Genomic DNA, 17274 nt, shown 5'->3' on the forward strand with positions numbered 1-17274 from the left:
TGCAAAGAATGGCTGGTTAAGTCTGATCAATTATGTAAAATTCAGCCCCGCCCCCACCTGTGCCTTGGCTAACAAGTCATACTCCTCCTGATCCCTGCCAAGAGCTAGCAGCCTGATGCATCTTTAGTTCTCCCAATGATTCATTCACAGGTATTTTCAGAATAATTAGCATGAGGCATCCCATATGAGAGCAACATATAAAAACAAAGCTTTGAGCCAGACATGGGCATTTTCTGGGGGACAGAGTCCCTGTCACCAGCCTGCATGACTTGATTGTGCAAATTCCACAAGTTCCCAATTAATTATTCCTGGCTTCTATTGCACTCCCCTTCTCCATTTTACCTTCAAAATGCTCCCACAAGCTATGTTAGGTTATATGTGAGAGAGAATGACCCAAGGTCATCCAGGAAGCTTCCACAGCATAGCGGAGATTCCAACCTGGACCTCCCAGATCCTTGCCTGACACTCTTAACCACTACATTGGCATGGGAGTTTCATGTGTGAGAGCTTTGCACGGGGTGTGATATTGGGGCACCTCCCCGGCCTGTTTTCTGGTCAACCCACCCAAGCAAGTATTTAGAAAGCAACATAACCGTGACGCCATTGCTCCACAGAGGCCAGCTTCCTCCCAGGCATCTGAGGTGCAAGAGGTGATGTTCACCTCTTGGGCCTGCATCGTCACTGGTCAGGTCCAATCCAAGCCCGTGTGATTGTTGGAAGTAGCAATGTCTGGTGTACAAAGAAGGAAGAGAAGAAGACCCTACCATAGAGAGGGCAGTAAGGATTAGTCAGATAGGAATGTGAGGACAGCACCTCTCTTTTCTGTTAAGTGTCACTTCCTTGTCTTCTGTTGGGCAATATCCTCCTTCTCTCTCCACACTCAGAGAACACTCTTTCCCCTAGACAGCTAGATATCCAACTGCTGCCTCTCTTTCTCTCCTGCACCATCAACGATGTAGTTCCTAAATAAACTCTTTCTACACTTTAAACCAGTACTGCGTAACTACCACTGTATTTTTGGTACTCTGCCAACAGTAATGACTAGCTGACTACACAAATTAGTAGCTGAACAGATAGTGACCCCAGTCCTCCTAATTCTGGGCGCTGATCACAGTTGTTCCAGCGACCAGGCAGGTGGGGTGCACTTCCGTTTAGTTTGCGGGACTGAAAGCTCTACTTTCCCCAAAGGCCTCGGCTTTCCAATCTCTGGGTTTGTTCAGCTTAAATAAAAATCAAGTTTATTAGCTTAAGAAGTGTTTGCCAAAGCATAAAGCACTCACGCACAGGCAACAAACCTAAAACAAAGAAACCTTACTGCTGCTACATAAAATTTGTCTATCTAAAACGTACAGAGCTTGCGACCTAGCATCTCTGGTTGGCATCCATCTGTTGTTCATCTTACCCATCTAGTAGAATGAATGTCCCCTCCCATACCTGGTTGGTCTGGCATGGGAACAGGCTCAAGAGAGGAATAGAGAAGGGCCCTGGGTGACCTGAGAAACCATCCTTTCCAGACCTCAGTGCATCACCCAGCAACTCAGAGCCAAGCTACAAGTGACACCTTACACAAGTTGGACACTTGTCAGCTTCCCTCAAGTTTTGATGGGAAATGTAAGCGTCCTGGTTTTACAGCTTGGCTCTCCATTACAGCTGTAAGACCAGGATGCCTACATTTCCCATCAAAACTTGAGGGAAGCTGACAAGTGTCCAACCTGTGTCAGGCATCACTTGTAGCTTGGCTCTCAGAGTCTCTCTACACAAGACATCTTACACAGGGACGCTGAAGTGACTTACTTTCTCTGTGGTCTTATATTCAAGTGTATTCTGTCTCCCTAGCAATGCATGTGTATCCACCATGGGAGAACATGTGTAAGATCTTTCACTTGAGCAGCCAGTATAAGATGTCTCATGTAGACCCAATCTGGGCCAAGCTTGGGAAGTCGTGTGAACATGTAGGGAGTGTAGATACAGCTTCTCTGAGAACTGCCTTCAAGGTCAAATCACAAGGGAACTCAGAGACTGCTCTGCAGGTGTTGTAGATCTGTCAAACCAGCACATATCTAACTAAGCCAGAGCCTGAAAACACCACCCGAACCTAAGTTCAGCCCTTATTATCAAAAGCTGGGTTCGTAGTGAAAACTTCCTTACAGAAGCACGCCTGCGTGAATAACACTCGAAGCAAATGCTGAAGACACTTCAGGGCTAGCAATTTCTTTCTCGGTACAGATGGGATCCAGCAAATACACTGACATGTTGCTAGAACAACAGGAACTTTAATATGGTAAGTAAATAGGGAAGCTTAATCTAAAAAAAAACCCCAGGAACAATTAACCAGTTTCAATCTCTTGAAGCACTGAGGGTGAAGCGGGTGGAAAGTTCTGAGAATAGGCTGAAAAGGGGCTTCTCTGACTGGACAGAACCAGTAGCCACTCTTTTTAGACCTTCTGTGTAAGCCAGTCCTATCTATGGGGCTACCAACCTATTGAGAGATTTTTTTTTAAGTTTGGTGTATTTCCCAACCCCTGGATTACTTGCTAGTTTTTTAAATATCAGCGACACAATTGGAGGCTGACTGCCAAAATTCTTGTTGAGGAAAATTAAACCCGTATGTAATTTTCACTTATTGTGCACGGATAGTCCTTGAATTGTATAGTCTATGCACTAACCATGCTCTTTAGCCCATGAATCAGGACCTTCATATAGGCCATGGAGCCCTGCCTGCTAAATTGTAAGCCTCTTCAGAGTTTTTTTTGGCTACATTTTGGAAGGACCTGCTACAAACGCACATCCAGAGAAAGGGCACCATGCCTTGTCTGTTTGTTTTGTTTGAAAAGAGCTGCAGCGCAGTGAGGTGAGGGCACAGTGGTGCAAAGTATTCCTTTCATGGCTCAGACCTTTGGCTTTTTCTTCTCTGTGGTAACCCTCCTATTGCCGAGTTTGTTTCCTTGCCTGGACTTTTTTGTTCTGCTGCATATGATCCAGGCCTTAACACAAGTGAGGTCACACATCTGACTCCCCCTATTTCTGGCATGTGTGACTCTGACGTCCTGTAGACTGAATTCCGATCTTGTTTTGCAGCTTGTTGAGTTCCATGCTCACTGTGTCCAGGTCTGGAAAGGTAGCAGACCACTGCATTAAGGCACGAAGTTTTGAGCACAGCAGATGGTATGCCTAAAAAATCAGGCTAAGAGCACATTCAGCAGCCACCCTTCTATGCTGTCCATGTCCATTTTTAGTTTTTCTGCAGAGTGGAAGGCAGCATAAATGGCTCTTCCCTCAATTTTATCCCCACAACAACCCTATGAAGTAGGGCAGGCTGAGTGTTATTGACACAAGGTCATGCATTGAGTTTCATGGCTGAGCAGGACTTCCTTGCCCACCTTCCTTCTTCGAGGGACAGCATGCTATGAACCTCAGAGTTCAACGGGCCAGTGGAACAGATTTCTATTGCACCGATTTCTGTAACAGGTTTTATTTTGACATTGTAACATTTTTGGCTCCACAACACAGTACTAGAAGTGCACCATTCACACGGAAAGAATTGGGAGTATGGCACAGGTTCCAGTTGTACAGCAGCTCTGGCCTCAGGTGGTTCTTGCTAGGATTTTCCTAGGCTTCTGGCCAGGCTCCCTGCAGTAAGTGGGAAGTACAATCCTGAGGTCTTAAACTGGGAGGCACTGCTGCTTTCCCTTCACTGCTGGTTTACTGGTGGAACCCCTGGAACTGCCCCACCGTTCCATCCATTTATTTCAGTTAAATTCTATCCATTTCTTCTGTTCAATAGGAAGGGGTTTCAGTTCTCAAGCGAAGCACAAGAAAACCACCATTAAAGGATAGCACCAGCAGCCATGGGTAATGGAGCAACAGAACCCCCTTCCCCAAGTTTCAGATCCTTTGCATTTCCATGTTGGGAAGGATCATGGGGCAGCTTAGCCATCACTCAGTGGTTAAGCGGAGCTATGCATGCAGGCATCATCACATGTTGACTTTGAAGTTAGCCCAAAAAGTAGGGGCAATTTTTTTTAAAAAAAAGAAGCTTCTGTGAATATATTCGTTATGATTTAACCTGGGATAGCAACCCTTCACCTGTGTAGTCAATGGAGGGAGATTTTAACCACTGACTTCAGAACGGAAAGTGAATTCTTGGTCCTTTTTTCAGACATCTCTGCATAGAAATCGGCAGGAGTTTGTCTGAACAAAGGTTGATCAAAACACAGTAAGAACCTCAGGACAGAGTACTTGTCGAATGAGTTGCAGCACGCAAACTGAAATTTGGCTATCGGCTCAGGATGCATGTTACAGGAAAGCAGACAAGGGATTTCTTTACATAACTCATGGTGGGGAAAGTTCACTGGCACTTAAAAAGTGGTGGTGCCAATACCAGCAATTCACTAGCTTAGCATTTCTGGAAAACAAGTACCAAATTGTCCCATGGCCTTGAGTTAAAACTGTATACAGCATCGCCCCATTTCAAAACTGTGTGCGTATCTAGATATCGAGCTCTGTGCTGGAAAATCTCCTAAAATGAATCAAAGGGCTGGTTCACAAATACACATAATCTCACCTCATTGGGTTACTCAATGACTTTCAGCCAAATGTGTAAGTCACCTCCATTCCGAGAGACATGAATATTTCATCTGTGATGGTTCATTCATGCATCACTTGATACTACAATCCATGAGTGACAAAACATCTCTCATAAACCATTGTAAAATCTTAAAGTGCACTGTGAATGACTCAGCAATTGTGGGTTCAATAGCATTTTCTTTCCATCGCTTTTGGTGATTGGAACAGCTCTAGATAAACAGCTTGGTATTTTATAGCCTTTCCGAGATAGGATTAGGAAACAAGCTATCCACAGTTCAGTCATTCAATTAGAACTGGCATACTTTTCTACTGCAGGCATTACTACTTACGGCAAGGAACCCCAAAATGATCCAAACTGATATACATTACAGGAATGCACAGAATGGGCAGTGCTTGTAGAGGGGAAAAGAGGGCTTTGTGCCCACAGCCTCTTCCCACTTGCACCCCCCAAGATGTAACCCATTACAGAAGATCCAAGCCGGAAGGGTGACAAACATCCCCATGGTAACTATCCCAGGGAAAGGCAAAACCACTCCCTATCTAGTGGCAGCAATAATTTTAAGGCAGCAGTAAGAATTTCAACTGCCTTGCATACAGAGGTAATGTTACATGCACTTTGGGCAGAGTTGTACATGATGGTTATTCTGCCTGGGGCTACCTGGATGGTAGCTGAGATGATGGGCATTCCAGGATGGAAGCAGGTATATAGCTGGACTAAGGAAGGCTGGTTGTGTGAATTTACTCTGAATGTAATTTATAAAGAAGTTGCTTTTTCTTAAGATTGCCTAAGAAAATGTCTTCATCTAGATTCTGTTTAATTGCATCCCTTCCTCTTGGAAGCAAGACATTTGCACCCAAAAGCCCCAGGCTACCTAACTCACTACCATCATTTCAGCCAGATATCCCCATTTTGGGTAGGCAGCATAACAACTTTGCTTTTCTACCTTTTTTGTTCTTCACCATTCCATGTATCCTTTCCAAAATGTTCTTCCTCCGAATCAATCCTCTGACTATTATTATAATTTATTGGAGGCCTCTCCTGTGCAAATCCTAGTTGAAATGATGGTCTGTCCACAGGGACACACACACACAATTGCTGTTAATTTCAGTGCGGGGTTGCTTTGGAGATGTTCACCATGGAAGGGCTCCCTACGGCAGCAGGTCACAAATGATTTATGCTATAATGGTGCTTGAATAATAATGAGTGATTCTAAATTTAGATTTTCTGTGAGACTATCTGCAGTGTAGCTTCTGCATTACAACCTAGGATTTGGCTCTATTCTCAGCCTGGTCCATTTTCTTTTTGGACAGATTCTAGCCCAAAATTGTAAACACTGATTCACCCGACCACCTGTAGTGAATAAAGAATACTTTCCAGCAAAGCAGAGAAATGTTTATATATTAGAAGAAACACCCTACCCCCAGCCTGTCAAAATATGACATAAATGAATGACATAGGTTGCGTGTGGGCAGGAGGGCTAGTAAGAGTGTCTGTGGGCTAGTAACTTTTTAATGGGCTGTTGCAAAACTGTTTTAGCCAAGTTACTCTTTCTTGTCTCTGACCTCTCCATCTCTATACTGCTCATCATGTTATACAAGTAGCAACAGAAATTCCGGGTACAACTCTAGACTGATTGCTTCAGTGACTTATTGGAAGAATCCGCTTCTAAAGTGCTGTGCTCACCTAATGCCCTGGCTGAATAAATAACAACAGTAACAATAAATAAATAAAAATAATTAAAAACAGGGTGTGTTAACCCCAAGTGGCATGTAAAGTTCATAGAGGCACTATACATAAAGTCTTATGCACCTTCTGCAGATTAAATGTGCACCTTCTGCAGACATCAGTGGAAGGAGGCCTGGCCCTCTTACATGCGTGTGGCAGAAGACAAGAGAGCTATGAATGCAGCTGGGATGAAGCAGAGGCAGAATTCATCCGACTGCAAATGCAAAGCTAAGCCTTGCAATCCAATACCATGTTGGAGACAGGAGTTAGGCTGGGGATCCATCATGCAGAGAGCTGAGGCTTCTGGAGCTGTCTGTGTTGAATGGAAATCGTAAGCTTTTGTGCATTATGTACAGGTTGCAGTCTGTCTTTATAGGGGTAGCAGAGGCAGGCTTCTAAGAGGAGACAGAAGCTTTTTGCTGGCAGGTGTAAATGGATGTACAGACATATACATCAGCAGGTGATGGACAAATTTAAAGAGGAATTAAACCTTCCTGGTTATCCGTCACTCCATTCTTACTTCTCCCTCTGCTTTCAGTCTCTTTCCTGGGCAGCAAGTTCCTCCTCGCACAATATTCTCCAGAGCTTTTTTTTTTTTAAAAAAAAACACACAAACTCCTGGATTCCTACCATATAAGGAGGTTCCCCCCACCCTTTCAGTTGAACTTCTGGATACATGGAAGCATTTGAGCTCTTGGGCATTCTGGTGAGGGCAAAGCCCCAGCCAAAATCCCGCTGCTCTCAAAAGCTCTTAGCATCTCCTCTTAGGCCCCTGGCTCTTCTGTTCCATTCTAGGTCTCTGTTCCCTCCTCACAGTTCCTTGCAGTTGCAATGGGCTGACTCAGGTGTGGGCAGGCTTGCCGGTTCTGTGGCTCGTTGCTTGTTCTATCAGGTCTCGGTAGTAAGCTGATTTTAAAAACCGGGGATAGGAGTCCTTCTCCATCAAGGTGTAGGTTTTGGCTTGGGCTTCCTCGAAGCAAGCAAGAGTGACAACTGTGAGGTTCTTCCTGGTCACCTCTCTGGTTTCGTGGTCAAGATTCACCTGTCAAGAAAGGGTATCACGTTCTGATTATTATGCAGTCTCTAATGCAATGAGTGTAAAAAACAACAATGTACATTCTGATACCATATATGAGATAGGAAAACTCTCTTTAACCAGTATCAGAAAAAGACTTCCTATTATTGAACTTAAATGCGGAACGTTACCATTCCTGTTAGAAAGCGTAGCCAACCTATTTCAACTATCAGACCTACACCAAAGAGATATAATGAGCTGAGCAGGCTTTAATAATCTGCCAATCTCAGTAGATGCATACAAAGGATGAAGAAACCTGGAGGTAAGAATCCCGTTTAGGGCAGTCAGCACTGTAGGCAGAAATATGAACAAGCTTGTCCGGGGTCTGGGTCCCAGCCCCCAGACTTGGTAGGAGGGAACAGCGGGTCAGCCGGGCTGACGGGCAAACAGAGGGGGCAGCCAGCAGACAGCAGGTCAACTGGTCAGCCAGCTGACAGCAGGTCAACCGGTCTGACTGGCAGGCAGAGGGGGCAGCTGGGGTACAGCAGGTCAACCCCTCCCACAGGCAAATGGAGCCAGAACCTGCCAGTACCAGGGGCAAGGGGCAAAAGCCCAGGGCCTCAGGAGGCAGAGGGAGACAGAGAGAGGCCAGCGAGTCCCACTCCCCTAGGAAGGGAAAGGGGGCTAGGCAAGGTGGAAGGGGGCAAGGGCAGAGGGACTGGGAGCCCAGCAGTCACCCACCCAAAGACCTTACCTGAGGAGGAGAAGCAGCAGCAGCCCCAACAACCCAAAGCCATGCCCCAGCTAGAAAATAGTAGCCTGGCCCAGGAGTTGCCAAAAGCCAAGCCACTCCAGGTGGGGCTATTGGAGGCACTCTGCAGGAAGCCCTGGGCAACCAGCCAAGGAGCCGCAGCTGGACCCACCTTCAGCCATCAGCTCTGCCAGGGAGGCTGGGCTGCTAGCCGGGGGACTGCAGCTGGACATGCCTTCAGCAATCAGCCAAGGCAGGGAGGCTGGGCAGCCAGAGAACAAGGCACAGCTGGTGCTGGTCAGTGGGGCCAGATCAGCTACCCCAGCTGCAACTGCTTGGTGCAGCCCAAGGCCAGGCTGGAAGAGGGGTGGGGCAGTAGAAGGAAGCCCTATAAAAGCTGGCTGGGAAGAGCCCTGGGGTGGTGGGTGTGAGTGAGGAGTGATGATGTGGAGTGAGAGCAGTAAGATGCAAGGGTGGAGGTTTGGAGGAGAGTTCTGGAAGGAGGAGATGAAGGAGGACGCAGAGGGTAAGCAGGCCAGGTTGAGCAGGCCAGCGAGTGGACTGAGAGGGAGTCTGGGTGAGGTATACCGCCCCTCCTTCCACAGAGCAGGGTCCTGCAGAATCCCTGGCCCCCCTGTGACGTCAGGAGCAGACCGCCCAGTGCCACGCCCAGCGGCAGCAGCGGCAAGCCCTGACAAAGCTGTCCTATGTGCTGGATATGTACTTATTTTTTTAAAAAAAGATAAGTTTATTTCTTATGTCCACCTTAAACCTCCCAGGTCAGCAACTAGTTTTGCCAGAAGTGCCATCTGAAAAGATGTAAGGAGATGGCATACCAAGACCTTAGCTCTCTCCCCTCATAAGGGTCTGCTGGTCAATTCTTGTCACCACAAATGCCAGTTCTTCATACTTGTCTTTGCCAGATGAGTGGAAGGGCTATTCCTCAGGAAACCACATTTGGGCAGTGACCAGGCTTAGCCCCCCAACTTATTGGTACACCATTGTGTAAGAAAAATACAAAGTGTCTCCTCTCTAAAGGCTGCCATTAATGGAAATGGTTGAGAGGAGAAAGTGAGAAGTGTGCAGGGGTTGATTCTGAGGAGAAAAAAAACAGGAATGTTTCAAGGGGGGGGGAATAGGTAAGCTAGAGAGAAGAGGGGGAAAGGAGGGGCGGGGGGTGGGGCTCTCTCTTCATTCCAGCCCCCTCTCTGTCTTGGAAACCTTTGCATAATCATAAGTAATTGACAAGGTTCACCAGATAATTTGAACTCCCTTGTCAAGCCGTTGTGATCACTGTGCATGACCTTGAAAACGCAAACCTCTCAAAATACTGGCCAGAATCAGCGGGAATGCGAATACAAACCTATTGTTAACCAAATGTTCTATTTAGAAAAATGTCATGGTTCAGTTAGAAGAACAGTGATTAGATGCTTCAGACAACAGGGCTTCCTTTCTACTAGTTACAAGGTACCATTCTGGAAAAAAACACCCACTTTCTTGCTTCATTTCTTTCTAGCTGCAAAATGACTCTAATGATGCTGCATTTAATTAGTTTTATAAGCAAAAGTAGCAATTTGTCATTTGGATGGGCTCCTTTTGAGCATTCTTTCTATTGGACCCAGATCTTGCCTTTCTAGACAAGTTGAGCAGTCCTGCAAACCACACCAGTACATAAGATAGCTAGAAACGGAACTCCCTTCAGAGGTAGTACCACTGAATATCAATGTTAAAGGATAATAGGGAGGACGTAGTCTTCTGTTCTGCATGTAGGTCTTCTAGGGACATCTGGCTGGTTACTACGTGAAATGGAATTCTGGAGTAGATGAGCCAGTTCTCTAACCCAGCACAGATGTTCTTATGCTGCGATAAGGTGTATTCCCTTTTCGTGAGACAGTGCAGCAAGTAGAAAAATAGCTCTATAAGAACACATCTGGTTTGGCTAAAACACACACATTTGGTTGCCAGCAGCAAAGAATTTATTCGGGAGACTTTTTACTCACCTCCCTGGGGGCCTCGTTCTGAACAAACTCCTCAAAGATCTTGTTGGCTCTGGAAGCTAGTTTTGTTTTTGAGCGGGTTTTCTTGTACTCCTCACAGGCCAGCCAGAACTCCAGATTCTCTTCACTAAATTCTGTTTTAAGGAAGCCTTGGAACGCCGTCATCCCACCTGTGAACAAAAAGAACAGGGAACGTCTAGTTTAGCAGTGAATGGGGAGAAAAGCAGAGGGCAGCTGATTTCGTATCGAGAAAAATGACAGGCAGTATAATCCTAAGCAAATCTGCGTCTGTCTAAGTCCACTGAACTGAATCGAGTTGGAAAGATGTAACTCTACTTGGGATTTCATTGTGAAAAAATCAAAGCCTCATATTAACAAAGGCAGGAACATGCAAAAATATTTTTCTGGAATATAAATAATTTCACAGATCTACTCAAGCCAACAAATTTATAACCCACAAGAAGGTTTTCAGGTAGGTAGCCATGTCGGTCTGCGGTAGAGTAGCAGGTAGAATAGTCCGCTGGCACTTTAGAGATCAAAAAGATTTTTCAAGGGTATAAATCAAGGGAATCAAAGCCCTCTTCTTCAAATACAGCTAGTATCTGTGTAGATGCCTCGACTGTAAGGCAGAAATTATGTAAATCATAGGAGAGACCTTTCTCTGGGATTATGTGATTGTGTAAAGGAACACACTATCCTTCCTATTTATTAGTGACCAGAATTGAACAGGGTAATTTAAAGTGGTGTAATCCAGAAGGAAGAACAGTTCTCCAACATGAAGATGACAGAAATCCTGAAGGACTCACAGGAAAGCCAAGGCATTTGTTTCCTTATCAGTGGCTTTGTAAGATTGTACTCTGGTATTTCTGGGGGAATTCTCTGTCCCTTTAGGTCTGTTGTGGAGTATGAAAGCATGACTGGTTTGTTGACAGCTACAATGGACTCATCCTGCTGGCTGTAGATGTTCAATCACGTGTTTACCTATTCCTATTACTCATAAGTATATTCTCCAGCTAAAACATTATGCACTCCAAGAAATTCATACTCACTTTTACTTTTCAAAAGATGGTCAAAAGATTCCTTCCATCCGAGCACTTCTTCCAAAGCATATCTGCGGAACAGATGAAATGTTTAAATTATATTGCTAAGCAGTTTGACAGTTCTATAAGCAAAGTAATTTTGTGATGATGAGTAATGGCAGAAAACAAGTCCAGAAATTGTGGACTAAGATATGACCTATCAGATTTATTGGCAAAATGCATGAGAGATGCTACTTAGAAGCTCATCTGTCCCTAGTCTGAAAAAACTAATTCAATTGGGTGATATTTTCCTCTCTAATTTGTGTGGGTCAGATCAAGGTTGAAGAGCAGCCCACATCACACACCATTTTTTTGCTGCAAGTGATCTGAACTCTTAGTTCTGAGTCCTCTTTAGGAGCCAATAGTTCTCAGATGTTGTTGTGTATTCTTTCTGGCCCCCTTCTTCCTGTAGCTAGAGGCTCTTGGTATAATAAATTCATTACTCAGGGCTGGTTCAGTGCCTTAAGAAGAGCCCAGCTGGATCAGATCAGTGGCCCAACTAGTTCAGCATGCTGTCTCACACAGCAGTCAGAAAGTTATTCTAGAGGGGCAACAATCGAGCACAGAGGCCAACGCCTTCTGCTGATGTTGGCTTCTGGAACTGGTATTCAGAGGTTTACTGCTGCCTCTGAATGTGGAGGTTTATTTTAGTCACCATGGCTAGTAGCTACTGATAGACCTATCCTCCATTCTGGCAACAAATTCCACATTTTAATGACTCAATGTATAAAGAATTATTTCCTTTCAGTCTTGAATCTATTGCCCATTAACGTTATTGGATGCCCCCAAGTTCTAGTATTTTGGGAGGAAGAAAAAAATTCACTCTCTTTTGCTTACCTTTGTTTTGTGCTGTGGCTCTGGTTCCCAATCTTGTGTCCCAACTCTGGTTTATGAAGTAGGATCCCTAAACGGGTTTTGAACTCCTTGGCTCTGAAAAATAGGAAAGGAGTAGTAGAATGACTCAACACCAAAAAGAAAGAAATAGCCACTAGGGGGCATTGGTGCAAGCAAGGGTGCCACTTCAGCCTCTGTATAAACTCTCTACAGACCTTGCTGGTTTGGCTAATAATTTTTATGTGCATATATAAATAGATTGACAGTTGTTGCATGTTTTCCCAGAAAAGAATAAATACAAAGCAGATGTGGGGACATCTTTTTAACAGATCTTCTATTGTGTTTAGACAAAGAAGTTTTTCAGCTGAACAAAATTCTTAACCAAGCTAATCCTCATCTCTGTTCAGGACGAGACAAGGTCAGGTTTCTATGTACAAGCAACTTACAGTGCCACCTAAGCAGAGTTACACCAGTCTAAGTCCACTGAAATCAATGAGCTTAGAAGACCATAGCTCTGTTTAGGACTGCACCAGGAAGCAGCTCAGACTGACTGCCAACTCAACAACAACAACAACAACAACAACAACAACAACAACAAAGCTATAGAGATTTAACCATGGACTTTTCTATTTAAATCTGTCCCTTGTTATTTACTGTACATCCATGACTACATACCTCACCCAAGACCCCGCCAATCTTGGCAGAGGATCTTTTTAGCATTAATCAGACACAACTGATTATTTCTGAACTGGCTAACTACCATGTACCATTTTTACAATTTGTCCATGTTCCCTTTGACTGATAAATTGCCAACTCCTTTAATACTCAGCCTTCCTTCATCCTCAACAACTGTAAATCCTTGGCCTCTGTCCCATAGTACCCTTGGGAAGGCATATTATTACAGAGTGCCTATCAAGTGGATGGCCCAACCAACACAAATTGTTCTGTTTCTTGAGTTTAGAGAGCTTGCATTTTTGTATACCCGTTTCACTGCTTTCAATATTTTTGAAAACTGTGATTCTATTTTTTTAAAAAATAGAAGCAGGGTTGTTTTCTTTTTACTTGCTCAATACATTTGCACTGTGGCATCTGTTCTTCAGATGCAAACAGACCAGCACCTCCCAACGAAAAGCTGTGCATCTGTTAACTGTCTCTATTTAAAAGATCAGTAGCTTCTTTTTTCCCCACTGTGGAGCATCTGGTATCCTTTTAGTGCTTCCTCCTCTCTGATGTCTCATTGCAAGTTAGCTCTGCATGGTTCTCCCACCCACTGATGAGCTGTAACTCTTTTCTTTGTTGTTGTTGATAGTGTACAGAGAGTTGAGAAGAAGGGACTGCAGAGCAACAATGGCCACGGGCTCTTCAATTCCCACCTCCCCACTACCTCCAGACCAACACTGACCACTGGAAAACATTCCTAACAGACCCTGCAGGTGCAGCCTGTGGTCACTGGAGGCCTGAAATGCACGGCCTAGGGGGTAAAAACTATTCTCAGAGGCACAACCTGCGGCACATATAAACCAAGCCCCATTCCATCCTCTTCAAAGGGCCCTTTAAGAAGCAAGCGGTACTCCCCATTTGCTAGTTTAAAAATTATGGGGTGAGAAAAGGAATTGGTCTGCAATTTACTAAATAAATGCCACTTTGTTTTATGTATACACTGCCACCAGTATTCATGGTTCATTGTGACATAAACAAAACAAAGAAGCAGGTCACTGTCCCAAGGGTCTCACAGTTGAAATGGCTCGCTGCTATGCATTCTGGGGTGTACCCAATGATGTACCTCACACGGCCATTGGGAGTAGTGGTTAAAGCATCAATTCTTAATTGAGGGCCCCATGGTCCCCCCTCCAAGATGTGAATTACAGATCTTGGGGATCATTCAAAATTTGGGGGCAACTCACAGGGGAGTATTTAGGGTTTTAGGCAGTCCTTTCCCCCTTGTAACAGTGTTTGACAGCTAGTGAAGAGCTGTTTTATACCACGCCAGCTCCTACATTTCTCCAACATGCTCTTTAAAAGGTCAAACATACCAATTAAACAGGAGCTGGTCATTAGGCATAAGAGTCTCATTTAATATATGCATGTTTACCTTACACACATATATGACAAATTAAATTGCCCTGGTTTTTTACTTGTAGATTGGAGGGCATTCAATGATAATGCAGCATACGTGACAGACAGCAAACAGAAGTGCAGTAAAGGTTTAGAACCACTGGACTGTAGCGTCAGATTGGAACTGGAGAAACCCAGGTTCAAATCCCGCCCCCCTTGCCACAAAAAATTAAACACTCTCTCAGCCTAACCAACTTCACAGAACTGTTGAAGAGTTTAAAATGGGAAAAGTGGGTACCACACACACTGCCCTGAACAACCTTGCTGAAAGAGCAGGCTAAAAATGTAATCAATACTACACTCTACAGCCTGAACTGAACCAATGCTGTGTGTTTAAGTTGTTCTATCTTCCCAGCCATCACTCTGGGGTGAACTGTTATTCTCAATTATTATAGGGTTGCCAGCAAGCCGGGAGAAAACCGTTCTGTCCCTTTCATAGACGAATGGGATGTAATTTATCTCTAACGGCATGAAAAAGCTCAAACTGCCAATTCCATATTTTAAACCTCTATGAAAAGGGTACATTTTTACCTCGGGCCTATTGGCAACCGTGTTTTGTTTATGGTACTTTAGAGACAGCTACAGAAATAACTGAGAACCTCCCTCAAAGTTCTTTGAAACTGCAGGCAGAGCTTAGTTCCCACCACACCTCAGTTCCCTCCCCGACCTTCCCTGACCCAGCGCCCGCAGCGAACCAGGAGGAACTTTTCCCCCGGGCTCTTGCGCATGCTCTGAGCTTGGCGTCGCGCCTCTCCTCTCGCGCCTGCCGCGGTGCTTCTGCAGCCGCCCAGAGGAGCCTCCCTGGCTTGGCGCATCACTGCGACAATTCGGCCGAGGCTGCCTGGCGCGCGCCGCTTTCTATTCTTAGCTCACCGCCCGACAGGTTGGTGTGTAGCCGGGACACGCGCGCGCGCGCGCCCTGCTGCTGCTGGTTGCAGAGGCGACCTGAAGAACTGCAGTGCAAAAACACCCGACTCGGGGCGCCTCTCCCCGTGCCAAACAAAAGCGTTCTCGGGAGTCGAAGCAGGTAGCAACACTTCTTGAATGCAACAAGGGTAGGGGAGCAATAGAACCTATGGATGTTTGGCGGAATATTGCGCAAAGGTAATGCATTCGCCTCTTGGCTGTATGCGGAATATTTAGGAGGCGAATCTTTTACCGTAGCGCAACAGAAGGGGTCGTTTAGCGCAATCCTGGGCAGAGTTATTCCAGTCTGAGCCCCCTGAAAAATCAAAGGGCAGGAAGAGTCACTCTGCACAGGATTGCAATGAAAATGGCAGTGTGCAAGTGCAGCAAAGGAAATTCTGCGATAACTATGTGGGAAAGTAACAGAAGTTCAGGCAGATTATATATTACTGAAGATTGTAGTATTTTATAGTATTTTTCTTGCAACCTACTATTTTATAGTATTTTTCTTGTATTCCTGGATCTTTTATCTGAGGCGTCCCTGCTAAAAATGGAAACACAGACCCAAAGTTTTTCGCACCGTTTTTATTGCTTCCAACGGCAATAACATTTCCGTGTCTGTAACAGAGCTACGGCCAACTTTCTCTCCCCCATTTCTCAGGTCTTATTTGGGAAAAAACAAGCCCTTTTCCCCCAAAGAAGCGCTCCGGGTTTGCGCTCCAGCCGAACACACACGTTGCCCCCGGGCACGGACAAGCCCAAAAGTGCCCCCCCCCCGGTTTGTGAACAAGCAATCGCTTGCTAAAAGCCCCCTAGCCTCTTACCTTTCCAAGCAGCTGGCTGGGAGTCCGGCTAGACCCCGACACATGTTGAACTCGTGCTGAAAGCGCTTGGAGAAGCTGCCGTGCCTGGTGCGGATCGGCTCCCGCGTCCTTCCCGCTGCTTGGCTAGGCGCGCAGGAGTCCAGGCGTTCCGGCTGCGAGCGGCGCTTTTATGCCTTGCCGGAAGAGGGCGGGGGGCGCGTGTGAAGGCGGCGCCCGGCTCCTGCCTGGAAGCGACGGCGAGCAGAAGGGCTTCGGTGGGGGGCGCTGGCTCGGGGCGCCTGGCGCGTCCGAGAAGCCTTGACGCTGCCCTCGCCCATCCCGGTCCCCAGGCCAGCAGGCCCACCGCCCCCGCCTCAGAGAAGGGTGCCGGGCGGGGGCCCCGTTTAGGGGTGAGCTGAGGACGGAGACTTCAGTCCAGACTAGGGTTGCTATGCGGGTGGGGAATTTCCCCCCCCCCCCCGAAATTTACTTTGTAAAATATACCCTTGATTTCTCTTCTATTTTTCTCTCTTTTTTGAAAGCAGGATCTCCGTTGTGTTTCTCTTCCAAGAGAAATCGACAAGAGTCCAGTAGCACCTATAGGACTAACAACATTTGTGGTAGGGTATGAGTTTTCGTGAGCCACAGATATCTGAAGAAGTGAGCTGTGGCTCATGAAAGCTCATACCTCACCACAAGTTTTGTTAGTCTAAAGATGCTGCTGGACTCTTGCTCTTCTGCTACAAACTCATACGTCTATCCATCTTGATCTGTCTCCACGAGAAATCAAGGCGGTCTTTTGTAACTTGCTGTTGTTTTATGTCATACACCCCAGGGTGGGGCTCTAGCAAGATGACAGGAAGGCTTGGGAAGCCATTGCCTGGGTTAGAACCTGGGTTTCCCAGATCCTCATCTGACCCTCTAACCACCGCACCAGTGGTCTTCAACTCATGGGTTAAGTCACAAAACCCTGCCTACTGAGTTATGAGTCCCTGTATAGCCACCACTTTTTTGTATTTTGGAAGGGTGTGTTGGCTGCTAACACATATGTGGAAGGCAAAGTCTCTCTGCTTCTTCTCTGTGCATGTGCTGAAAGCAGCAGTAGGACATCAAGGTGACGTCCCTCGGTGGTAGAGAGGATCTCTTTTCAGCAAAATCAGGGCTCCTCTCCTTGTTGTGCATCTCTCATGCCGCGTGCCTGTGTTGTCATATTGCTTCTTGTTATGTGCTTGCTGTCACGGGGGGGGGGGGGCGGGTTAAAGATGGCTTGCAGGTCTGGAGAGACTGACCACCACTGCATTGCCCCACACCAGCTGGAAAATGGCTGAAGGTATGTGCACATTTTAACACAAGATTGGTTATACATTAACTATACCATACATACAAGATCACCCTTTTTTATTATGTGTCAGTCTATTTGTCTTAAGAGTATTTTGTCAGGGGCTGCCAGAACTAGAATTG

At 45.8% G+C, this 17274-nt stretch overlaps 1 protein-coding gene across 1 annotated transcript; it reads right to left on the reverse strand.

Annotated features, from left to right (window-relative positions):
• Positions 1-7154: 7154 nt before the first annotated feature.
• On the reverse strand, positions 7155-15916 carry RGS16 (regulator of G protein signaling 16). The gene is made up of 5 exons (XM_054981000.1): positions 15835-15916; positions 11993-12085; positions 11126-11187; positions 10080-10246; positions 7155-7355 (listed from the first exon to the last, which is right to left on the reverse strand). Exons 1-5 carry the CDS (start codon positions 15876-15878, stop codon positions 7155-7157), a joined length of 567 nt encoding a protein of 188 aa, XP_054836975.1. The 5' UTR covers positions 15879-15916.
• Positions 15917-17274: the final 1358 nt, after the last annotated feature.

Source organism: Eublepharis macularius, chromosome 5 (assembly GCF_028583425.1).
Source record: "Eublepharis macularius isolate TG4126 chromosome 5, MPM_Emac_v1.0, whole genome shotgun sequence".
Classification (NCBI taxonomy): Eukaryota; Metazoa; Chordata; class Lepidosauria; order Squamata; family Eublepharidae; genus Eublepharis; species Eublepharis macularius.